General features: G+C 38.7%; 1 protein-coding gene across 1 annotated transcript in view; it reads right to left on the bottom strand.

Moving 5' to 3' along the window:
- Nucleotides 1–26918, bottom strand: part of WDR49 (WD repeat domain 49) — a 198229-nt gene that overhangs the window by 73893 nt on the left and 97418 nt on the right. The window contains exons 7-9 of the mRNA XM_072618556.1: nt 24197–24430; nt 9280–9444; nt 6910–7025 (exon numbers count right to left, since the gene is read on the bottom strand). Coding sequence (XP_072474657.1) covers nt 6910–7025; nt 9280–9444; nt 24197–24430 — 515 coding nt within the window. The remainder of the gene's footprint in view (nt 1–6909; nt 7026–9279; nt 9445–24196; nt 24431–26918) is intronic.

Here is a 26918-nt window from a genome sequence, read left to right as displayed (position 1 = left end):
GTTCATCTTCCACTCAGCAGTCAAATTACTCTCCCTCAAGCACAAATCTGACCCTGTCACCAACACTCCCATTCCATAAATTCCAGTAGCTCCCTATCACATCCAGGATCAAATATAAAACTCTTTGTTTTAGATTCAAGCCCTTCACAAGTTCCTCTATTTCCAATATTCTTACACCTTTCTCCCCACCATATACTCTGCAATCTAGTGATAGTGTTACAGTCCCTTGTACAAGTCTCTTGATCTCCAGACTCCAGGTAATTTCACTGGCTATTTCCCATTCCTTAAATACTCTCCCTTCCCATGTCTGTGACCTCCTGGCTTCCCCAGCTTCTTTCAAGTGCAAGCTAGAGTCTTATCTTCCATGAGAAGTCTGCCCTGACCCCTCTATTACTATCACCTTCCATCTGGTGATTATCTCCAATTTGTCCTGGGCATATCTTGTTTGTAGGCAGCTGGTGTTGGACCTAGAATCAGGAAACCCTGAACTCAAAGGAGCCTCAGATACTTACTAGCTGTGTGACCTGGAACCAGACACTTAACCTATGTCTGCCTCAGTTTCCTCATCTGTAAAATAATACTAGCTCGTATTTATATAGTACTTCAAGGATTGCAAAGTGCTTTATAATAATATCTCAGTTGATACAACAACCTTGGGAGATAATTACTACTATTATCTTCATTTTGCAGATGAAGGAATTGAGTCACAGAGAGGTTAAGTGACTTGCCTAGGATTACAAAGCTAATCAGTGTCTGAGACCAGATCTGAAAACAGTGAGTTCTGTCCACTTTGCCACCCAGCTGCCCAAACAGGATAATGAGGATAAAAGATGATGACATATGAAAGCCCTGTATAAATGCTAGCTATTTTGAGTTGCAATGAGTTAATTATGTTGTATTTTCTCCTCTATGTTCTTGCTGTATTCCCCCAGTACATGTAGGTTGCATGAGGTAAGGGACTGCTTTGCATTTTGTCTTTGTATCCCCAACGTCTGGTCCCATGACCTGTCTACATTCATTGTTCTTCTTTGGTTTTTTAGTCATGTTCAACTTTTCATGACCCATTTGAGGTTTTCTTAGCAGAAATACTGGAGTGGTTTTCCATTTCTTTTTCCAGCTTATTTTACACATGATGAAACTGATGCAAACAAGATTAAGTGACTTGAGCAGGGTCACACAGCTAGTATTTGGGACCAGAATGGAATGAAAGAAAATGAGTCTTCCTGATGTTGGGCCTGGCGCTCTATCCCCAACCTCACCTAGCTGCCCTACTTAAAAATTCTCATTGAATTGAATTGCATAGCTAAAATTTGGTTGGAGATATTCCCTTTAGAACCATTTTATCAGTCCTCCTTCTTACCTGATCCCTCTTTCCAGAAGCCAATGCCAAATTTGCCCCACTTGCTGAAATGCTGATTATTAACCTAGTATACTTAAAACGATCTTCCCCTCCCCCAAATCTGCAAAGAACTTTTCAGACTTCCAAAAATGTGCACAGTATCCCTTCTGATATTTGACCTTGGGTGTCAAAATACTGAGAAATTAATTAGCTGTCATCTTTTCCCTTAATACCCAATCTGAAAACCTTCCCCAAGAAATGACAGTTATCTTGAAATAGCCTAAAAATCCATACTATACTTTCTATTTTAAAATAGCATTTTTCAAAGTACATAGTTTCATCCACAATGCAGGGCTATGCCTACAGAGTTAGTGGAAATGCACAGTAAGACAATTATCTGGATAATTCAGAGGAAAGTGTACCCCAGGAGAAAACAACCCAAAGACTCCTTTTCCAAGGTTGATAGGACTTGGTCTTTATTCTGGTGAGCTCTCTAGTGAATGACCTCACTACATAACTATTCCAAATTTTACTGTATATTTGGACTTCCTGGGAGGTTCTTGATACTGTTAAAAAAAAAAACCTTGTGACAATGATCCATCTTCTCAGTATTTCTGAATTTAAGTGACTTGATTCATTCAACTGAAAGTCAAATGAGTTTCTTTTGAAGGGGGAAAAACAGAAAAACCAAACAAGTTTCCCTGAGTATTTAGTCTATCTAGGAAAACATGCTTCCTGCTAACAATGCTCAGGAAGAAATCTTCATTAAAGAAATTCACCACAGGTGATATTTCAGGGGTGACTCTTCAATTTAATCCTTGCTAGGCACTGGCAATACAAAAATGACAATAAGGATAGTCCCTACCCTGCAGGAGATTGAATTCTGCTGAAAGATACAATATCAAAAAAGTAAAAACTGCCTGATTTGAAGAGGGCAAGAGAACATTAGGAACCAGAGAGGAAGGAGAGAGCCAAGATTCAGTGTGTGCTGGGTCTAGGTACCAAGATCTGTCTGTTCAGACCAGGATTCTTCAGTTCCTTTTTGCTTGTTTTTATGTCTTTAAATTTTGGCACTGAAGACAAAAGAGACAAGGAGAAGAGGATGAATCTAGTTCTTTTCAGAAAAAAAATGAAACGTTTAAGTTGTTGATGCAAACCCCTTGTACACAGGGCTGTTTTTGTGGTCATCAATTTTGTTGCTTGTATTTGTACCCCAGGCCTAGCATTAGCACCTTGCACATAGTAGGTGCTATTTAATAAATGACTGTCATATTCTTTTAGAATTCTTTTGAATTATATTGGATTAGACTGAAACTAATAATGAAAATTAGGTTTGGGAGTTGGCTTCTCTGTGAATTTCAAGTACAATTGCTTCTTTATGTTCCCTTCTGCAAATATCCTAGAATTGACAATAACCACGAAAAATATTAACGGATCCTTATTGTAACTAAAAAGTAAAGCCACTGGAGTTAAGGAAAATTATGGTTCATGAAAAGATGATTGCAAAAACCTTATACTCTGTGATGGTTAGGTTTTCTGCCTGAGGCCCTATGAAATCCTCAAACTCAGGTCACTTTCAAAAATTGACTTCCAAATTGAATCTACAAAGCTTTATTGAGCACCTACTGTGAGCGAGAAGCCATGCCAGCTGTTCAATAACTAGTGCTTATTTGGACTTGGCTACATATTGCATGAAGGTCTCAGGCTCTTTTGTCTTTGATTTAGCGCTTTATTTATGTATATCTTCATATAGCTTTAGTATTTTATTTATGACTCTTAAAACTGCCACAGGGATGGGATTAAATCTACATGACCAGAAAAGGTCCCCAGGAGGGAAATAAAGAAAGATAAAAGGCAGACAAATAATACAGACAAATAATAATGGCTGATAGGTACAGTATAGATCATTTCAAGGTTTGCATAGTGTTTCTATATATATATTTCTTCTTTTTTATAACCTTGGAGGAGAGTGGGTATTTCTTGATTTTAACACTCAGATCCTTAACTGATTTGACCACGGTCACACCAAGAAAATCATGCTGACAGCTCTGCGAGAGACTTGAGAGAGGGAGTTCAATTAGGAGGTTACTGCAGTAATCTCTCCAGATGAGAGGTGATGGAAGTCTGAATCAGAGTGGTATAAATGAGATAGATGCATTGACTGAGCTGATTAATTCTGTTGGCTGATTGCTTATCAATCTATTTGTCTTTATGTATTTTGATCAGAAATTGGCTTTAGGAGTTCTCAATTGGAAGTTAGGAAGATCTTGGTTCACATATACCCTGATAAATTTAGTAGTTCTATAACCCGGGACAAGACTTAACCTCTCAGAGTCTCAGTTCCTCTCCTATAAAATGAAGCAGTTGAACCAATGGCCCCTAAAGTGCATTCCAGTTCTAAAGCTGTGACCCTAATTCTGCACTGGAAGCTTGACCTTGCACAGACCCTGGAAGGCATATTGTGGTTTCTGCACTCAGCATATTTCCTTTTCAGTAACAAGAAGTACTTTTTAAACTGCTCAAATTACCATCATGCCACTGCCTCTTGGTGCAGACATTAATGTCCTTGGGGAGTAAGTCATCCTTACTTTCAACCTTCACAATAGCACATGTACTTTACAATCAGGAAAATTTGGGATACATCTTTTAAGTCCGAAACAACCAACATTTTTAGACAACATTGTGTCTACACAGGGACACACACTGGTTCCATAGTTTTGACAGAATTGCCCAGCCAATCTAATCAAATGCTCCCTACTAATTGTTAGCAGTTAGTGACTCCTTAGTGACCAATGGACAGAAAGATTAAACTTGCTTGTACATGTTGACACAGGTTCATGAACTAACAGTAATAAAGGCAGCAGCTTCCCTTGGGTTTGGAAGGAGGTTGTTGAAGTTTAATTACAGTCTTCAGGTTCCTTTTCTCAAATCCCTAAGCTTTTCAGGAGAGGGAGCTGAGTTGTTTATGCCACCCCAGGACATTTGTAGCACAAATGACATCAGCGCTCTTGCCTCCCCTTTCCCGAACAGAGCTGATGATGTCTCTTTCAAGCCCCTCTTCTAAATTCTTCCAATAAAAGACATCCAGTCTTGGGTATTATAAAATATGTTCCAATTCAATGCCTCTTTCTCAGGAAATATAGCTTATAAATCCATGAAAATATGAATAAGCATTATTACGGACAATTTATTGATCCTTCCATTATAAGTGAAAGGAACACAGTATCATGGTAGGTTGTGCTGCTACTTCTAACCATGACTAATCGGTCAACAGTAGTGATGGATTTGTCAGCTCTGATTTCTACCCAAACAGACTATGTCTCCATTTGTTTCAGCCAAAACTACGCCTCCTCACCCCCCACCCCACCCCCAATGTTCCTTTAGAGAACCTCAACTAGGAGGATGAATTCTTCCGTCCCAAGATTCTCAAAGCTTCCTTTCAAAGTCTTTTTCAGTTCAATTCAAATGAGTTCATCAAATATTTACCAAATATCTATTATGTATCAGTTATTCTTCTGGGCTTTGGGGATAGAAAGAAAAGTAAATAATCTCTGCCTTTAGGAGACCTACATTCTCCTGAGGGAAAACATGTGCACAGATAAACAGATACAAAATATCTTCAAAGGAAATAATAAGGAAGGTGGGGACTGGGGGTTTACTGGAAAGGCCTTGTATAGGAAGAGGCACTTGAATCTCAAAGGGAGGTTTTCAAGATACAGACATCAGGAAGGATGGCATCCCCAGCATGGGGAACAGCATGTGCAAAGGAATAGCAGTGGGAGACAATGCTAGATACATGAGTATATGATAGCTAATCACCCAAATAACAGGTGAGAAAGTCAGACTACTGGTCTTTAGATTTTCTTCAATGTATTTGTTGAACTCAGTGGCCCTGTATGGCTTTAAGCTTCTAATATCTAAAATTGGTTTCTTTAAAATGAGATTATTTTAATCATTTCATTGCTTCTAATTATGGGTTATTAATGTTTTTAATGAACAAAATGATGTCCTCTAAGTATTATTATTAAGTACCTGCTATGTGCCAGCAAGCACAGAAGCTTGCTCAGAAATTACCTTTCATTTCTTTCAGTGTGAAAAGAAAAAAACAATTCTTTTCCAGTAAGAGTTCAAATAAGTATTAGCCCAAGTTGGCCATTAAAGAAAAATTATGTAATTTCATCATATAATTTTTTGAGGGGGAGAGGGAGTCTATTTCTATGACTTGATCACTGTAGAGAATTCCCACACAGGGACTCCCTCCATTGATACATACTGAAATCTAAAACTTATGGCCTTAGAGTTGTGCCTAGGTCATTGAGAAGTCATGCTTCACTTGCTCATGGTGACCCAACCAGAATATGTCAGAGGCAGAGTGCGACCCAAGCTCCTCCAGGCTCCATAATGAAGGCACACTGCCTAGCCCACAGACTTCCCCTTGATCAGTGTCTGTGCCTAGCTCAGAGATGATTAGGATGCAGACTGCTGAATTAGCTATGAGTCACAATGATTGCTCCCATGGACAGGAAGCAGCCTGCCTTTGTAAGGCATATATGGAAGAATTATGTCACAATATTATGTAGAACGGTTTGGTCTGCACTTTTCCTCCTACCAAACAAAATTTCTGTGGAATAAAAATGATGGGCCATATGCTCCATCTGCTAATGTGTCTATATGCGTTAATGCTTGGATTAAAGGTCTTTTCTATGATTAATAAAATCCACCCTAATGGCAGTTAGTTGTCTGAGCATAGAGTCTGATGAAGAGGGGGGTGAAACAGTTTATCCCTTACTACCCTCGAGTCATTAAAATGATAATTCGACAGTGAATAACTGCTGGTTAATTATCTATTAAAACAGTATTTTATGTGCTGCCAAATTTATGGGACAACGTATTTTCAAAATTCAGGTCCCTTTAATTTTCCTTATGTAAGTCGTGCCTTAGAATTCCTGGGTCTGGTGCACCCTTCAGTTCTCCAGAAAAAAAGAAGGAAATATAGCTTCCCTTGGGAAGAAAGTTGAGAAACATCTCCATGAAAATAGTGACTTCTTTATCAAGGCCACCTCTGTGTAACAAACTGAAAAATATTCCAACCTGCTTTTCTAGCTGGATATCTGGTTTTTGTCTTTTTTGTTTTTTTAACAAAGGCTCAAATTATAGCTGAAGGAATCGAGGGGAAACATTAAAAGCTTTTTGACTAAAAATTGCAAAACCCTGGAAGGTGATACCAAGGGAGGGAAAATAAGGACCTCCTTGAGAGAATATTCTAGAAGGTGAGAAACTTTTGTTTCTGACATTAATGTTCTCTGGGAGCAAATCACCCAAGCCAGAAATAGGCACCAGATGGCTTCTCCAGGTTCTTCTAAGTCCTATGATTCTTTGATCTGTCACTCAGTTGATAAGCAGTCAACTCCTACTGAGAATTCCCCTCAATTAGGTCACCAGCAAATGAATGACCCAGAGGGAGTCAACATTTCCATGTTCCCTCCTGTTTTTAGATTTGGAAACCCAACATGAAACCATTCTCTTTACCTTCTTTCCATTCTTTCACTACAAGACATCCAAGGACATACCTCTCCCAGCCTACCGCTAGGATTGTCTTCTTTAGGACTAAAATCTGAGAAATATCCACAGCTCGATCTTGACCCACATTCAGGGTATGATAACAATGTCCATTGAAATCCCAAATCTTTAAGGGAAAAAAATTACCTTTAGAATAGGCAAAGAAATTATACTTTTTTTTGAAAAATTCCCCTTACTTAACAATATTGTATAAAATGCTTTGGGTTGACTTCTAGGGATAGAGTTTAAAATTAGCTAAGATATCTATTAATTGAAGAGAATATGTTTCCTTTTAAAGTATTTGTGATTACCAATTATATGGTAACTGTTAGCAATATATTTTATAATGAGTCGATTCAAAGGCAATCCACCAATGCATTTAGGATAATTAAATATTAATGAGGAGACATTCTGTTCCTTAAGATCAGTTTGACTAGGAACATGGAAAGAAAATGACTGAGCATTTTAATTTTTAATTGGTTCACTTCTTAAAAACCAGACTATCAGAAAGTACACCAGGGATACAGATGCCTGGTAGACATTTTTCAATTGAGGAATGGTTGACAAGGTGTGGTAAATAAATGTATCATTCCACAAGAAATTATGAATGTGAAGTCTATACAAAAATACGAGAAGGTTAATATGAAGTGAAACAAGCAGAACTAGGAAAATAATACACACACACACACACACACACACACACACACACACACACACTGAACATAATAGCTAATTAGGAAGAGTAACCACAAAGGGGAAAATGATGATGTTAAGCCTACAAGAAAAGATCAGAACGTGCACCTCCCTCCCTTCTTTGCACATGTGGGGAGCTAAGGGTGTGGAGCACTGTAGCTACTGTCTGACTTGGCCGATAGGCTGATATGTTGGTTTTATTGGGCTTGCTTCCTTACAAGAAAAAGATGTGTCTCTGAGAGTGGAAAGAGAATCAATCAGAATACAAATGTTTACCAAGATCTTTCTAGGTTCTATACATCATGCTGGAAGCTGGGAATATAAATACAATAAATTAAAATAATCCTTATTTACAAGAAGCTTATATTCTAGTGGGGAAACACAGCTAATATAGATATGTGTGTGCATGTGTATGTGTATAAAGCATTAATATAATGGAGATATATAAAGGAGATAAATACAAATATATAGAAGGTAGCTTAATATAAAACAATTTATAGGAAGGGAATTAGTACTTGGAGGGTTAAGGAGAGGTTTTGTGTAAATGATGGCACTTGAGATATATTTTAAAGGAAGAGAGAGGCTATGAGCAGAAATGAGGAGAGAGAAGATTCCAGGCAGATTGGACAGCCAGTGCAGAGGCACAGAGATGAGAGATGGAGTACATTGTGTAAGGAACAGGGAGAAGGCAGTTTTGTTGGATCACAGAGTTTGGGGTGGAGGGTAATATCCAATCATGTTGGAAAGGAAAGGGTGCTAAATTTGGCATCAGAGCACCTGGGTTTGAATGCCAGTTTTTCCATTTACTGTCAGCGTGACCTAGGGCAGATTATTTTGCTTCTTGGGGGCCTACGTAATTCTCTATAACTAGAAGTTATCCATCAGTTGCCAATCTTGAATTAGTGGACAGAGTTTCCACACTGGGAATTCCCTACTCTGGTAAAATCATGAATATATCCTTGGGACATATGTCCTGCCCCCCCATCAAAAAAAAGAAATCCCAAAGTTTCATACATGTAATATAGTAGTAAACATCAACTAGCATCATGCCCTCAAATAAATTAATAATTACATTACTTGCATTAGGTTATGCAAGCCATGCCATATGGCAATGTGGAAAGTATAACCCATCTCTAGATACCAGCGTGTTATGATAATAAAGATTAATAAAATAAACCTAGAGATAATAAAAAACCCTAACAAGGATCCAGGGAAAAGTCATTGACATTTCAGAATTTGTCACATGCTTTAGGCCAGAAATAGAAGACAGTCAGTGCTTTCAAGGAGCAAAAATCTACTTGTCTTTGGCTCCCTTGTATGGGTTGTTAGGTAAATGCAGCTCAAGTCGCTGGCCAGCTCCCTTGTGAACTAATCCTTTCATCTACATTTATCATCCCTTCATTCAAGAATGCCTTAGCATGGCTTGTCTCCTCAAGATCTATTTTCCTGACAGCTTTGTTACTAAAGATTTTCATTAAGAAGTGTCATCTGGTCGCATCTCTCCTCTAACAAGGCCAACATACACAAGCATTCACACACACACACACACACACACACACACACACACACACACACACACACACACACACACACACATAGATGGATGTTGTTTTCCCCCAGCAGAATCTTTTGGCCCAGCTCCTATAGAGAAAAGAGCTGGCAAACAGCATCCCAGAGTTTGTTCACACCTTTATTGCACCATCTGGGCTCCCAGTTAAAAGCCTCTTCTCACTTGGATCTAGGGCCATGGTGCTGATTTCCACATTGCCATGGCAACCCGTAAACTGTTTGATTTTCTGCCCAGTGTCTATCATCCAGAAAGAAACAGTAGATTCTGTATCAGAGCTGATGACCTGCAATCAAAAGGAATTGGGAAAGAATTCAATATTTACCAGGAATCACACATATTCATCAGAATGGATATGAAGATGTCACGCATTTTGGTATTAGCATCCCATAAGGAAATTAGAATTTGGAGTAATAAGGTTTTCTTTTTCTAATTGATAATATCCCAAATGAGGGGGAGCATGGTATAGTAGGTAGAGAACTGCCTCAGAGTGAAGATGACCTGAGTTGAAGTCAGACCTTTGACACATCCTGACTGTTTGACCCTGGATGAGTCACTTAACCTTGTAGTGTCCAGGCAGTTTTCAAATAATGGCAATGATGACTAACATAGTTTTCAAAATATATACAATATTTGTAAAATATATTATTTCATTTAATCTTCATAACAACCCTGGGAGGTAAGTGCTATTGTTAACCCCATTTTACAGCTGAGGAAACTTAGGTAGACAGTGGTTTAATGACTTGCCTGGGGTCACATTTCTAATAAATGTCAGAAGCAGCATTTGAATTGAGGCTTCCATGAATCCAAGTCCTGCACTCTACCCACTGAACCACCAACTTGTCTAAGACAATAAGGTGCAGAGTTACCCAACAGCACTGACAAGGGAATTTCCTGACCCACAACTTTCCCATACCAAAGAAATCACAAATCCAGAGCAAAAGAATAAAAAATAAAATTAAATTAACATAGAGAATAAAACATTTAACTTTAGTCTGGAAGACAAAGGTTTGAATTGTGATTCATTCTTATGATTTGTGTTTACATGGAACCCTTAAGTTGCCTCAGTTTTCTCTTTGGTAAAATGTGAGGCAGCAGAATAAACTATCTATAGGCCTACAGTTCTAAATCTATGATCCCATAAGGAGGCAGAATTTTAGGGGGAAAAGAAAAGCCCTAAACCTTAGAAAACCCCTTCTCCAAAAAGAGAATAAGAAGGCTCCCTAAGCACCCTTCATCCTGGCGACTGGAGGATACTCTAGACTAGCAGATTACTGAATACATCTCATCAGATAAATCTTTCCTATTTGGACCAGAAAGTTGATCTATTGGATAATGGAACTCTGGTATAACTCACTCTAGAATGAGGGGAGAAGTGGAACAAGTCTGTTAAGTATCTGTCACCTTCAGTTTAGTCTTCAAAAAATTAAGGTATCCAATCCATCATGGGAAGAGGCCCATTCCCACCAAATGTCATAGTTACTACCTTAAATGCTGACAAGGCCCTAAAATACTTGTAGCCTCTTATTCTCTCCAGGTACTATACATTTTTTTCCTACTAAAACATGATTATGGATGGGTCAATAAAGAATGAAGAGTGTAGGAAAGTTAGGTATAAATCTATATAGAGTCCGTAAATAGGATATCAAGATGCACAGCTCAGTGTGCTAGGAAACAAATGGGAGCAGGGGAGATTAACAATCAGAAGCCTCAGAAAGGGAGGATGGCTGACCCTGGTGAGGAGTCAGCCTGATTAGTTTTACTGGCATTTTGCCACCATCATATTTAGTAAGCCGAGAGGTTATAGAAATCTTATACTCAAATCCCTTCGGCAGTGAAGAAATATGCTAGAAAGAGACCTGCAAAAATGGAAGAATGAAAGATTCCTAGAAGGATAAGCATCTTCCAGGTCCAGAAAATGCCCAAGATTTATGTCTCTATGGGCACTGGCTAGATAATAATAGCTAGCATTTATATAGCACTTCCTACATATCAAACTGTGTGTTCAGTCATTTCAGTTGTGTCTGACTCTTTGTGACCCCATTTGGGGATTTCTTGGCAGAAATATTGGAGTGATTTGCATTTCCTTCTCCAGTTCATTCTACAGATGAGGAAACTGAGGCAAACAAGATTAGGTGACTTGCCTAGTAAGAGTCTGACTCCAAGTTCAGCACTCTATCCACTGTAACACCTAGCTGCCCAGGCTACTTTATAAATATGATCTGATTTGATACTTCTAACAACCCTAAGAGGTAAGGTTATGCATATTTTATAGATAAGGAAACTGAGGCAAACATAGGTTAAGTGACTTGCCTAATGTCAATCAGCTAGTAAAATTCTGAGACTAGATTTGAACTCTGGTCTACCTGACTTCAGGCCTGGCACTCTATCCGCTGCACCATCCAGCTGCCTCTAATGAAAGAAAATTTATGGGAACCATTGCCAGGGCCTATATTTCTGTAAAATGGGAATAACATCAGCACCTACCATTCTTGTGAGGATCAAATGAGATTATAAATATAAAGCACTTAGCACAGTGCCTGACATGCAATGCTATAGAAATGTTAGCTATTATTATTTTTGTTACCATCGTCGTTGTTGTTATCCATGAAAGCTCATTTATTTATTTGTTTGCTTATTTGTTTGTTTATTTTTACTTCAGACCCATGATTACTGTCAATGTGGGGATTGCCTGGTGTGGAAACTCTGTACTAAAATAAAATTTCGCATCATCATTACAATCACCCATAAGGAAGTTTCTCAAAGGAGGGAGCCTTAGTTTCTAGATAACAGTTGGTCATTGTCTCAGCTCCTGTATTCTAAAATAACCAAGCACAAATCAAACTTCTAAGAAATGTGAAGGTTTTTTTAAACCACACTTATCTTTCCATGTAGCTGATATTATAGATTTAGAGTTGGGAGGGCTCCTAGAGAGCATCTTGTCCCATATTCTTTTCAGATGAGAAAACTGAGGTCCGTGGATGGTAAGTGACTTGTCCAGGGTCACATAAGCACAGACAGGATTTGAACTCATTTCTCAAGACATTTAATTCTTCCCTATACAGTTTACTGGACACTCTCCACTGCAAAATAGACACTTTAAAAATAAATGAATAATAATATATATTATATAATAATAATAATAAAACAAATGAATACCTGAAAAAAGATAGCATGGAATTCTGGGTAGAGAGTTGGCTCTGCCATGAGGAAGATCTGGGATCACATCTCACCTTGAAAGCTCACTGTGTGACTATATTCTTAACTTTTGGGAGTCTTAGTTTTCTCATCTGTAAAATGGTGATATTGATAGCACCTACCTCACAGGGTGCTGGTAAGGATTAAATGAGATCGTATATATTACACCCTTTGCAAACCTCAAAGTACATGTAAATATGGACATCAGAGCAGGTCAGAGACCAGAGCATTCAGATTTCAGAGACTGGATCATTGGAACAAGGATTTAGAGTTGCCATGTATGTTAGAGGTGAGATTGTCTAAGCCCCTCATTTTACAGATGTGGGAAATGAGGCAATTTAAAGGGGGTTAGGCCTCACAGATAACAAGCAGTAGAGTTGGGATTCATTCTTACACATTTAAGATTCTTTTGGCATTTTGTGTATGTTCATATCATAGAATCCTTGGGGAATTGTGAGCAGCTTTTTTATAGAGAAAGTCATGGGAAGATAGCGTCCTGTGCAGGTGAATGACAGTCTTGATCTCAATCTTCAGAAGTCTAGCTCCCCAGCTGTCACTCTCCAGGGTCCTGAAGAGTCAGGAGTTCACAAGTGGAACATGAATGAGCCAAATAAAGTGAAGCCAAGTCACAAAGAGATGTGCTTCATCTGCAAAGGGCTAACAACATCTCCTCAACTCCAAAGTCTCCAAGAGTTGTCCCCTCTAACCTTTTCTTTTTTCTCCCTCAAAATAGACATCTGAGCATGTGAAGCAGCCCTGACTTGTCACCACTTCCCACTTCATAGTTCACTTTGAAATTTCATTCCTTGCAGCCCTTATTTTTCCATTCAGTGGTTTCAGTCAATAAATAACTGGAAGGCAAAGATATTGCCTCATTCATCCCATAGTCACTTACTAATAATAATATTGAATATTTGTGAAGAACTTCAAAGTTCACAAAGTATTTTATATTCCTAATCTTACTGGAATCTCACAACAACTAGTTCAGCAGCTACAAAAATATTCAAACGAATCTAAAATCTGATGTAGACAGATCACCACCCCTCCATGTCAGCCCATTCTAAATGACTCTCATTCATGTGCTCCCCTGAATGTGATATGGTGGGTTCACCCACCATGCCAAGATCTTCCTTGATTTCTCCTGATATCATTAGGATGGATGCCAGCAGAGCACTCCTGCTGTCAACCTATTATCTCCCATTCAGGGGTGAGGTGGAATCTACTCTGATTGTCTCATGGGAGTCAGTTATCAAATTTCCAGGGTGAGCATTTGAAAGTTGGAAATCAACAAATACCAAAAACAGGGGTTTTGTTTATTGTTTTGTTTTAACAAAACATTATTTTGATTTGATAAAATGTTTGTTAATGTTGTCTTGTAGTCTAAAAGGTTGGGGAATCTACAACCTTGAGGCCACATGTGTAGAACTTTTACTGAATCCAAACTTCGCACAACAAATCCTTTTAGTAAAATGGTTTGTTCTATAAAACTTAGACTCATTCAAAAGGCCACCCCTGAGGACCTAGAAAGCCACATTTGGCCTCGAGGCCACAGGTTCCCCACCCCTGGTTTAGACTTGAGAAAGAGATGGAAAAGATATTAATGATGCAGATTAAATATAAAAGTGTGTCTTGAGTATAATTTTTCTTCAGAGAACTGGTTGTTAAACATTTACCAGAAAGCCCCTACAGTCAACCTAAGGCTTTTTCAATCATACGTTTCTTTGGTAACATCCTAGACAGCTACATGGTACAGTGGATAGAAGACTGGACCTGGAGTCAAGACCTGACCTCAATTCCTGCTTCAGACACTTAGTAGCTTTGTGATCCTGGGCAAGTCACTTAACATGCCTTACTTTTCTCATCTACAAAAAAGGGGGTTAATAACAGCATCTATCTCAAAGAATTTTGTGAGGATCAAATGAGATATTTGCAAAACTGCTTAGTCCAGTTCCGAGCACATAGTAGATATTACGTAACTGCTTATTTCCTTCCCTTCCCATAGGGTTGCTATTAAGATCAACTGAAATTGTGTACTACACATAAATGTTAGCTGTTATTATTATACTTCCCTTTGGTTCTACTTCAGTTCGCCAAAGCCTACCACGTGGCTCTCTGTTGCCTTCTGTGCTATTTATTTTTAATTCTTTTGAGATTTTACTGTTCATGACTCACAGCCATACAACAACCCTAGAAGACTGATATTTAAAAGATGGAACTTTATATCTGGGAGTAGGTTGGCATGATTAAAAAGTTTTGCAATTTCCCAGAAGACAAACCAACCAAGTCACATCTTCCTGTCTAATTCTAGGCCTGATTCCTGTCCCCTTGGAGAGCATGTCCAAGATAGAAGCTTAATAGTCAGCTCTGAATGTGATGAATCCATCCAGCTCAGGCATTCTTAACCTTTTTTTGTGATACAGACCAGCCTGTTGAGAAGTCTGATGAAGCCTACATACCCCTTCTCAGGATATCTGTAAATGGGCAAAATAAAATACATAGGAACAAAGGAAACCAAACATTTTGAAATGCAGTTGCCAAATTGCTAAGATAATATTTAAAGTTCACATATGCAGGTTAAGAGCCCCAGATCTAGCTTCATATAATATTTTGGACAATAGAAAAATCTTGAGTCTTTGCTAATATGTTTTGCTTTATCTATGTCTATGACTTCATTGGCATGGGGAGGAAACTTGTCGATCTATACAGATCAGAAACCTTTCCTTCCTCTGTATAATGTCACTTGCCTGGAGCACTGAAAAGCCAACTGGCCTGGGATCACACAATATATGGTAGTTACATAGTAGGTATGTAAGAAATTTTTATTGTTTTGAAGTTAAAATTCCCAGGTTATAGATGAGAAAACTGAGACTTGGATATGTAATGGAAACATCAAGGGCAGGATTTAAATCCAGGTCTTCCTGGACTAAGGTTTCTAATCATCACATCATTCTGTCTCTGGCTAAGGGTACCAGATGATGAGGATGTTAGAAGCCCCTCATTCGCAATCTGACTCAAACCAATCTTTCCAGCATTATTACATGTACTCACTTCCATACATATTTTGGTCTAACCAGACTGGCCTTCCTCTTCTTCATAAATGGTACACCATCCCCTGCCTTTAGGCCCTTTGTACTGGCCATCTCACAAGCCTGAAATGAATTCTCCTCCTTCCTTCTATCTCTCAGAATCCCTAGTTTTCCTCAAAACTTAGTTCAAGAATCGCCTTCTACAAAAAGCCTTCCCTGATGGCTTTAGATGCTCGTACCTTTCCCCCAAGCTACACTGCATCTATTTTACGTATGCTTTGTAAATCACTTATGTATATATGTTGCATCCCCAGACTATATTACATGCTTCTTGAGGTCATGGATTGTTTCTTTTTTTATGTCTTTGCTTGCTCAGAACCTAGTACAGTGTCTGTCACTTAAGGTGCTTAATAAATGCTTTTTTGATTGATTATGCTTTGCCATTATATGTACATCCATAATGCTTTACTCTTCATTGTATGGGCAAGTGGATAATGCAAGTGATTGGAAATTAAGTGTAGGCAGTTTGATATAGTGGTGAAGGCATTTGTCATAGAGTCAGATATGCTTGACATAACAATCCAACTTTGTGATCTTTGGCAAGTCTTAACCTCAAAGACCCTCAGTTTCTTCACCCATAAAATGAGCATAATACCATTTTTGCTAGCAACAGTACTAGGTGGTGGAAAGAGCCAGTCAGGTGTCATGGTAGATAAACCTGGAGTAAGAAAGATGTGTTTAAATCCTGCTTCGGATGCCTATTAGCTGTGTGACCCAGAACCAGGCATGTAACTTCTCTCAGCCTCAGTTTCCTCATTTGGAAAATGGAGATTGAAAAAGCACCACACCCATGGGATTGTTGTGAGGATCAAATGAGATGGCATATGGAAATTTCTTCAAAAACCTCAAAGTGTTGTACAAATGCTAACTCTTATTTTTATTGTTATCATTAAAAGATTTATCAGCCTTAAGGCACTGCAAAAATATAAGTGATTGTCGATCATATTAGCATTCTAATAATTCTAGGCTGATTTGCTAAGTGTTCCCTGAATGAAGAAGAGACAGAAATAGAAGTCATCAACCACAAATTGTTCAACTCATCATTCTTAATTACCATCACCAGTATCCTGTGGGCTTCTGGGTTATTTCAGACACCATCATTTGAAGCACAATATTTCCTCGATGGCCATTTCAGAAAGAACAGTTTGAAGTTATGTGTCACAGCAAGAGTGAAGTGAATGGGACAGCAATTTCCAGAATGTTGCAAGAGACAAGCAATTGAGATCATTCAAGTCAGAAACCTGGCAGGTTTGTAAATCTGCTCATGAAATCCCATTTCTAATAGCAATTCTTATTCCTATGACAATTTACAACTATAAATTTTTGATGTAAATTAGAAATTTCTTTCAAAATGTTGAAAGTTGATAAAATTGAACTCTGCTTTAGGTTATGAAGTCTAAACAAAATGCAAAAATACTGAGCTTGTATCTATCCTACATGAGCAACTAAAATAAATGATTTAGGATATGGATGGTAGAACCAGAATCTCAGCATTAGAAGGGACCCACTCCACAAGGAAACTTCACTTGTGGCAAGTTCTCTTTGACTTTCGTTACTCGTCTCTGAAACTAATACCAATCGACCTAGTTCTGCCCTTTGAGGTTAAGGAGAATAAGTTTAACTTTGCATTCTGGTCACAGCTTTTCAAATGCTTGAAGACAGCATGTTCTGCCCAAGTCTTCTTATCACAAGGTTAAACATCATTGCTAATATCTAGACAGCACTTTCTATGTGCCAGGCACTGTGCTTAGTGCTCTATAATTATCCTTTCATTTGACACTCACAAAACCTTGAGAGGTTGGTGCTATTATTATCCTTTCTTTACAGATGAGGAAACTGAGGCCAACATAAGTGACTTGCCCAGTGTCACACAGCTAGTTAGTACGTGATTTTCAACTCAGGTCTTCCTAACACCAGGTCCAGCTCTGTCCACTATGCTACTTAGCAGCCGACCCCAAATTATCAAGGTCTCAAATGCCCTCATCAATCTGATCACATCCACCATCCCCAACCTCATTATGTTCCAACTTGTCTACAGAAGTAGTACTGAGGTTTTAGTAATCCTTCCCCTCCACCCCTCCTATGTATGTAAAGTCTATTTTTATGGGCATTTGAGTATCTCTCAATTTTCCAAAAACACAAAAGTCTACTTTAAAAATCCAACTCAAGGTCGGCTCATTAGTACAGTCTCCAGGGCAGCTGAGCTCCTCCGATGGAGGCTTTCAGCTGTTAATGGCAGCCAGGTGCTTCCTCATCCTATCCCCGGAAGCTCATTCTGCTGCTGTTAGCTGCAAGGACAAGCTTTGCCAATGTAGAAAAAGGAGAAAGAAGAAGGGGCTCCTTTGCAGAAGACTCCTAAGGGTTCCACATGCTTCCCTTTACAGAAAGATGGAAGGGAACAATTCTATCTGGAAATAAAGGAAAGAGAAAGGAGAATGATGGATGGACTGTTTTGTTTGTCTATGCGCAGCACAGTGATTGTGGTGAATACTCACTGGGGTCCAGAATGAAATAATAAAGTCTACAGGCAAGACATTTTTAAAAAACTGCAGCAGAAAGAAAAATATCACAAAATTCAGGCCAAAGGGAAGACTAAAGAACACTAATGGGGATGGAGGAGGGAGGGAAACCAGGCAAGTCTTGAGCCTGCAGTGAGAAATTCGATCAATCAGGCCCCAAGCATTTATTGAATTCCTCCTCCCTGGGCACTGTGGCAAAGGCAGCAGCCGAATAATGCACTTAGTGTTATGCAGAGCTGGGTCCCTGTAAATTTCAGGGTTCAAATACCAGCTCTTCTACTTACTACCTCAGTGGACAAGTCACTTCTCGCTAACCTCCTTTGTAAATGGAAGGGGGCTGGAATCTCTCCCTACCCTTGCTTCTCAAAATCCTCAGCTGTGTTCATGGCATGACTTAAGTGTAGCATTTTGTATGAGGCTCTTCTGGATTCCTCCTATGGTTCTGCCCTCCTCTCCCCAAATCACTGCCTCCAGGCTGTTTCACAAACAAGACTCTCCATCTCTCAGCTTTAGGCATTTTCTCTGGCTCTCCCCCATGCCTGGAATTCTCTCCCTCTTCTACTCCAACTCCCGACTTCCTTGGTTTCCTTTAAGTCTCAGTTAAACTTCCACCTTCTAGAGGAAGCCTCCTCTACCTCCTCTTAATTCTAATGCCTTTCCTCAGTTAAATATCTCCTACCTCTCCTTTCTATAGGTCATGTTTGCATATAGTCTCCCCTATTAGACTGTGAGCTCCTTGAGTGTAGGGACTAGCTTTTGCCTCTTTTTTTTTTGGATCCCCAATGCTTAACACAAGCCAGGCACATGATAGCTACTTAATAAATGGTTTTTGTTTGATTGCATTTATTTTGTATCTATTTTACATTTGCTTCTCTGTATCTATGCCACTTCTCCGCCCCTTCCCTATGCCCCTGAAATATAAGCTCCCTGTGGCCATGACTGATTCATCTCTGTCTTTGTATCACCAGTCACTGCAAAGTGCCTGGCACATAATAGGGATTTAATAAAGGCTTATTGAGTGGCTACATTCTTTCTAAGGTCCTTTACATTTCCAAATGTGATTTCAGCTTTCATCTGTCTCATGAGAGATGCAGTGCTTTCAAAAGAAGAAATGCAAACGTTTAACAACCATATGAAAAAATTGCCTAGAATGAATAATAAAAATGTAAACCAAAATAATTCAGAGGTTTCACCTCACATGCATCATATTGGCAAAGATGATAACAGTTGGAAATCTTCAAAATTCTGAAACAAAGAAGGGAGGCATACAAACACTATTAATAAAGATACAAATTGGTCCTGCTTTTGGAAATGTTCTTCATATTCTCAAACATAGACAAGGTATTGATTTTGTTTTGCTGTTATAGACACATGTACATATATGTGTGTGTGAGTGTAGATATAGAGATAGATAAAGATATAGGGAGCTAAAATGGCATAGTGGATAAAGTGCTGGAATCAGGAAGACCTGAGTTCAAATCCAACCTCAGGCACTTACTAGCTATGTGACCCTGGGTTAGTTGCTTAGCCTTGTTTGCCTCAGTTTCCTTACCTGTAAAATGAGCTGGAGAAGGAAATGCCAGTAGTTTGCCAAGCTACTCCAGTATCTTTGGCAAGAAAGCTCCAAATGGGATCACAAAGACTCGAACACAACTAAAACTGCTGAATAACAACAAATATTCATATATGTGTGTATGTATGTGTGTGTGTATATACACACATATATACCTATATATTTGCTCCAAGCAATTTAGCTAAGAGGGAGAAGAAAGATATCTGACTGTAGCTAGCAGGAATGGTCAGAATTTTTAGTTTTTGTTCTTGGATAGAGAGACATGAGTGTTTCTGTGGGCAGCAGAAAAGGAACTGATAGACAGAGAGATTGGTGATTTACGAGAGAAATGGAGATCTACTCTGATATTCTGTAAATCTATGAACCTCAAAAGCTTGGATCTGGAAAGATCAGAAAGAAAGGGAGTGAAATAGTTAAGCAAGAGGCCCAGTAATTCAACAAATATGAAATTATACTGGATGGCAAAGATGGGAATTTAGAGCTTTTCATTCACACATCCTGAATGATGTCAGTAAGCTATCTGTTATATTTCTGGCCTTTGACTGCACTCTTTTCGAAGGTAATCTTTAGGGGCCTGAATCAAATCACACATATTCTTCTACCCACTCCTCATCCCAACAGTTAAATGCAACTGAAATGAATCTGGTTATAATTAGCATCAAAGGCAACTTTGACACAGAAGCTCAGCACATTAAGCACCTATGATTTCTTCCACCATCAAATTACAATTTAGTGATAGTTTATAGTCTGAGAGAGCTGCCTAAAGCTCAGATAGATTAATCTGTACTAGAAAATGTTAGAGGCAAGATTGGAACCCTAGATTTTCCAACTTCAACCTTCTATGCATCATTCTATGTGGCCTCTTAATCTAGAATAAAGGGGAAGAAATGTCATAAAAAGGCAATATGTAACCTGAGGGCAGTGTAAGCTTGTGACTTGCCCAAGGTCACTCAGCCAAAATTTGTCAGGGGCAAGACTTAAACCCAGGTCTTTCTGCAATGTCTCTCATACCTCATGTATTGAATATTAATTTTTCTTATCTACATATTTATTTTCTTATTTTAAGTCAAGAAAGGAAGGAAAGAAAGAAGGAAGGAGGAATTATATGCTTATTATGTACCAAGTACTGTGCTACGTAAAAATGAGGGATATAAGTACAAGCAAACAAGGCAACACTGCCCCAGAGAGCTTGCATTCTAAATGGAAGACAACATATAAAGTTGGAAGGAGATGGAAAGTGTTCATGTGCATGTGGAAGTAGTTGGAGAGTGTGTAGTGATCTGAGCTCCACGTCAGGTAAGTCAAAGGCTCACATATAAGAGCCCAGGGTCCCAGGGGACAGTGTCCAACTTCTAAGGCGGGGGCATGGATGAGGCCAATCAGAGTTCAGGCACCATGGTTTAGAAATTGCTAGAAAGTACATGGCAACTTGAAATAAAAAACAACTGTGACTTTGCCCCAGGAAGGAGGGGGTGGCTCTTTCTTCCCATATTAACTCACCATAGGGTCCTTTACTGTATCATGTTGCTGGATAACACAAATATCTCCAAATCATTTCTATCACATGTTGAATGCATTAGTGAGGATTTTGATTTCATGTATAGACTGTGGACTAATTTGCTACTGAAGTTCCTTCCAGCTCTCCAGTTCCCTAATATTTTAAGGGTCCTACTTCACTGGGAACTTTCCAGTAAACAGTAAGCCTCATGAAGTCAGGGACTGCCTCATTTGTGTATGTGTGTATACATATGTACATATATATGTATGTGTGTGCATATATGTAGATAGAGATATGTATGCTCACAAGTATATATGTATGTTTGTATATACATATATGTATGTTTGTGTGCACATATATTCATATACACACATATATACATACACATCTATATGCACCTTGCATAGTCTCTGTAAAAGAGTAGGTGCTTAGTAAAGTGCTGCTGAATGCTTGATTTATTAATTGCAGAGTCTATCTTCATCTCTTTCCCAAATGGGCATCAGATCAGCCCTCCCCGCCATTGTCCAGAACAATGGTACCCTTGATAGGATGTCTTTTTTTGCAGCTAATGCTTTTTCCACCCCCCCCATGCTGGCTTTTTTGGTTTCATTTTTTGTCCCATGTGGCAATATTACTAGTTTCAGCTCTGGCCACAGTCTTTATGTGCCACTGTCCAGTATTATCTCACAGAAGGCCATTGTAACTTGTAGCCAATTGATCTGTTAATCCATCAGGTGCTGGACTGTATTTTAGTGTCTCAACCCCTGTTCCCTTTTACACCTTTGCAGATCTCAATTAGCAGTGTCTACTATTGAGAAAATGCACATGCCCCAGTGGCTGCCAGAGAGCCAAATTAACACGTTGCTTCCCCAAAGTTCAATAAAACATTTGAAATGAAATGAATCCCTGAAGATGAAACTCAGAATGGATTGATTCTGAAAAGATTTTTATCTTCTGGTATGAAAGGAAAGCAGCATTTAACCTACATGACAAACTCCTCATTAGTGGCAACGTGACATTCTACAGCTTGTGATTTCACTAAAATGCTCATTTCAACACAAGCTCCAAGGCTTTTGCAGAAAAATAAAAGTGGGGGGTGGGGGAAAGTGGGGTGGGTGGGCAATTTCCTCATTTAATTGCCTACATGCTTGATCCTTGTTTTGTGACTAGCTCTTGCTTGGCTGCTGCAGTCACTCCTAGAATAACTGCCTTAGTGTAAGAGGGACACCATCGCCATTCACTACGACTCCTTGAATTGCCCTCCAATATACCCATAATGTCCACTTCCTGGGTTTTCTTTCTACTACACTTTGTGCCTTATTCTCCAAGTTCCATCACTGAGGCATTTTTCTCTCTCTCTAGCACCAATGCTTTTTCATTGAGATGCAGGTAACGCCCGGGTACCAAGGCTGCAGTGCATCATTAAAGTGCTGGGAAGACAAACAGCTCTCATGCTGCATACCAAGTGGCATTGCATTTAACTGCATCATTTTATTAGGAATGAGCCCAGGTCTGCCACTGGGAGCCACTTGTGTGAAATATGCCAAGAGAATAGATCCTTGCTAATTACGGTGCATGCATATTTCAGAACTTGCCTTCCTCCGGATGCAGTAGTATGGTACCCATACAGGGACATTTTAGAGCCAGATCTGCTTGTAGCTGGGCGGTGGCCAGAGAAGCTGGTAAGAGGGAAGTTTGCAACATTTCACCTTGAGTTTCTTTTCATTTTGCTACTGTAGTTTTAAAATTATTATGTTAGTGCCGGTGTGAGTGCTTTTTGAAAGGAAAGTCACTACCTACACACAGCTGAATGCAAATGCCATAACAGGAAAGCACACTTATATTTAAGAATTTCTTCCCCATAACTTTTCCTCCATTGCTTTTTTAAATTCCTATCTCCCCAAGCTTAAAAATGGCATTATAGCAACTTAGAGCTTTGAGTAGTTTAATAACAGCCACCAACATTTACCTAGCACTTAGTAATAGGAAGAGATAAACGGAGAAAAGTGCTTTTAAAACATGGAAGTGCTATATAATTGTCTGTTGATATTATTATTTATTGTAGGAGACAGAAAAAAGGAGAGGAGGAAGAAGAGGAGAAAGAAAGGAGACAGTCACAAGGTACTTCAAGGTTTTATTACACAATAATTTTATCATATCTTTAAAAGGAATAGCAAATTATACATTGTAGAATTGCAGCTTTCTGTGTAATTGTCTTTTTTCTATTCTACTATGTTATGGAAATGCTTGCTTTATTTCTTAAGTTCAGAATAAAATAAATTTAAAAACTAAATCCCAAGAGCATAAAAAATGAAATAAAAGAAAATTGACCTTGGAATCAGAAAGATTTAGGTTCAGATCCTCCCTTCAACACATTGGCTAAGTGACCTGAGTGATTCATTTGATTTTTCAGTGTCCTCAAGCAACTCTCTAAAACTATCAAATGTGGGCAAGTTTTCTATCTGCAGGTATAGAGGGAGTTTTCACATAAGGAGTTATCTAAGCTATTGAATTTGCAGGTCCAAAGTCCTCTGTCCTCCTAAAAATATTTTTTGTAAAGTGCTTTGCAGATATGAGCTCATTTTATGGTCATAACCCTGTCAAGTAGGTATTATAGATATGATGTAATGAGTGCGTTTCTTCATCCCACCCAGTATCTTCTCCTCCCCCTTCAAAATTACCTTGTAATTTTATATTTATAAATTTGTGTACATACATACACACATAATATGTCATATGTGTGTAAATATATATATACATATCTATTTTGCATATGTATGTGTATGTGTATATATCCATGTACACATATACTCCTTCTCTAATAGAATAAAAGTTCCTCAAGGGTAAGAACTGTTCATCTTTATCTTTGTATAATCAGTATCTAGCATAGCAACCAGCACATAGTAGGTGCTTAATAAATTTTATTGATTGATTCTTATGTCCATTTTACCAGGGAAGCACCTAAGCTCAAGAAGGTAATGACTTGCCCATTGTCACTTTGCCAGTAACAGAGGCAGGATTTGAACCCATGTGTTTTCCACCTTAAATCTAAGTCCAATGCCTTTTCCAATATATTCAACCATCTCTCCTAAGCCCCTTATTAGACACACACACACACACATACACACACACACAAGCACACACGCACACACAAGCACTATTACCTGCCTGAAGACTGAGCTGTATAACACACAAGTGACTGGTTTCTCATGGCTTGTGACTCTTTTGCTGGTCTCATTTTTCATTGCCAGTAACGTTAGTTGGTTATTAAAGGCAATAAAAAGTCGTCCATGAGCTTCATCAAAGTGGAAGAGACATTTGAAATCCTGACTCTTTGTAAAAGGGCAAGCCACCCTTTGGATGGAGAGCTGATGTTGGATGTCCCAGAGTCTCAATACCTAAATGAAGAATGAGAAAAGAATAGTGAAAAATAATCACCAGGCCACTGAAATGACTGCAGTATATCACCCCAACTCATTTTCTAATACCATAGATAGGGAAAGAGTATGAAATTGTGATTTTATTAGCATAGGGAACTCCAGATAAACATATTCCCTCTACTAACCTCTAACTAATAACAAAGGCTTATTAAAACACTTAGGACTATGAGATTATAAACCTAGAACTGGAAGAAACCTAAGAGACCATACTCCAATCCCTTCATCCTATAGTTAAGGAAACTAGGGTCTAAAGTGGTGAATTCACTTGCTCAGTATCGCATCAGCAGGTAGTAATAGACCTGGGCCCAGGTCTTTTGACTCTAACTCCAGCCCCACTTTCTGCCGTACCTAGTCAGCAATGGATAATATGCTAAATGCTAAAAAAATATGCTATATATGGATAATATGCTATATGCTTAAAAATGTTCTGTATTGTTTGGAACCCACAAATGAAACAACCCCTGCCTTCAAATATCTGTGCTTACATGACAGTGATGTATGACAAGTATAAACTTTTGTTTAAAAAGATGGTCCTTTCGAGTTCAACAAATTTTATTCAAATCAGCAAGCATATATAAAATGTTTCTAGTTAGCGCTGGAGTCGGAATCAGATTTAGGGTTAGCCACTGCACTAAGGCACTAGGAATACAAAAACAAAGATGAAACAGTCCCCACCCTCAAGGAGCTTACTTTCCACCAAAGGTTTTCTTTGTGCACAGTGTATGGAACATAGGAAGGACTTAATCAGTGATAGCTAATTGATTAAAATATTGGGTTTTCACTTATCTGATCCTTCTTTCCTCATATCTAAGATACTGCCCAGTTCACATTAGGACTCTCTCACTTATGCTTCAGGTAGATATGGAATTAGCATGGCAGAGTGGACATAAAGCTGGATTCTAATTCTACTTACAACACTTAACTCATTGCGTGCACCTGAAAAAGTTACTTCATCTTTACGCATCCCAGGCATCTCTCTAGGACTTCTCTAAGTCATCAGTGGGTTTCATTGGTGAGATAGAGAAGGTTCCCACATGCCGAAGAAATCACGATCTTTCTGCTGATCTGGATATTAGTCAATCAAAAATCATTCATTAAGCTCCTCCTATGTTCCAGGCATTATCCTATAGGCACTAGGAATGTGAACATATAAACAAAGATATATAATAGAACCTGTACTTACATCCTCCCTCTTTTATAGGAGCAAAAATATTTGCACATCTGGAGATGTACAAAGTCATACAAGACAATTTGAGGGGATAAGCACTAACTTGGGGGGCAGGTTAGGAAAAACTTCATCAGGCACCCAAGAAGAGCTCTGAAGAAAACTAAGTATTCTAAGGTAAGGAGGGAGTGCATTCCAGGCATGGGGGACAGGATGCTTAAAAGTCCAGAAACAGATAATATAATATTGTATGAAAAGATCAGAAGAAAGCTAGTTTGGACCAAAAAGATAATCAACTATTTTTTATCAAGCATTCACTATATTCTAGGCACTGTGTTAAGCTGTGGAAATACAAGGAAAGGAAAAAAAACAATGCTTTCTCTCAAGGTGTTCACAATTTAATGTAGGAGATAATATATTAAGATATTATATTATTAAGATAATATATTAAGATATAAACAGAATGAAGTGAGGGCGATCTTGAAATGAAGGCATTAAGATTAAGGAACTCTGGGGAAAGGCTTCTTGAAGAAGATGCAACTTTAGTAAATGCTTGAAAGAAGCCAGAGAAGCTAGTAGACAGAGATTAGGAGGCAAAGATTTATAGGCAAGGGAGGCAACCAGTGAAAATGCACCCAGAGCTATGTTCATGAGGCAAGTTAAGGTCTAGGAGCTAATTAGGTGGGAACCTAACGCTAACCTTTCAAGCAGAGGGGCCATCCATAAAAGTCACAGTAGCATAGAGACCTGGGTGAAATAGACAGGTGGACTTGGAATCCAAGTTCAAATTCTGCCTCGGATACTTATTAGTTATATGACCTTAGACAAGTCATAACCTCTCTGATCCTGTTTTCATCATCTGTAAGATGAAGGTGACAATAATATCTGCCTCACCAGACTGGTGTGAAACTCAAGTTAGATAATATATGTCAAAATTTTTGCAAATCTCAAACTGCTGTAGAATTGCAGTTATTATTATTTGGAAAGAGTTATAGAGGCTATCTACATACCAGACCAAGAATGCCCTCTAAAACAGTCCTAAAAATGGCCACACAACTTTTTTCTGAAATCCTCTACCAAGGGGGAAAAACCTGCCTCCCAATCTACTTTTGCAGAGCTGTGATTGTTAGAAAGCTTCTCCTTACACTTGGAAGAATTTTTTCTCTCTGACTTCCACCCAGTACTCCAGGTTTCACCCCCTGTGGCCAAGCAAAGCAAGTCTAATATTTCTTTGTCATGACAGCCTTTCAAATATTTAAAGGCAACTATGCTCACCCTAAA

The sequence above is a fragment of the Notamacropus eugenii genome, chromosome 6 (genome assembly GCF_028372415.1).
Source record: "Notamacropus eugenii isolate mMacEug1 chromosome 6, mMacEug1.pri_v2, whole genome shotgun sequence".
Taxonomy (NCBI): Eukaryota; Metazoa; Chordata; class Mammalia; order Diprotodontia; family Macropodidae; genus Notamacropus; species Notamacropus eugenii.
Note: the sequence above shows the minus strand (reverse complement) of the source record. Positions and strands in the feature narration are given on the sequence as shown.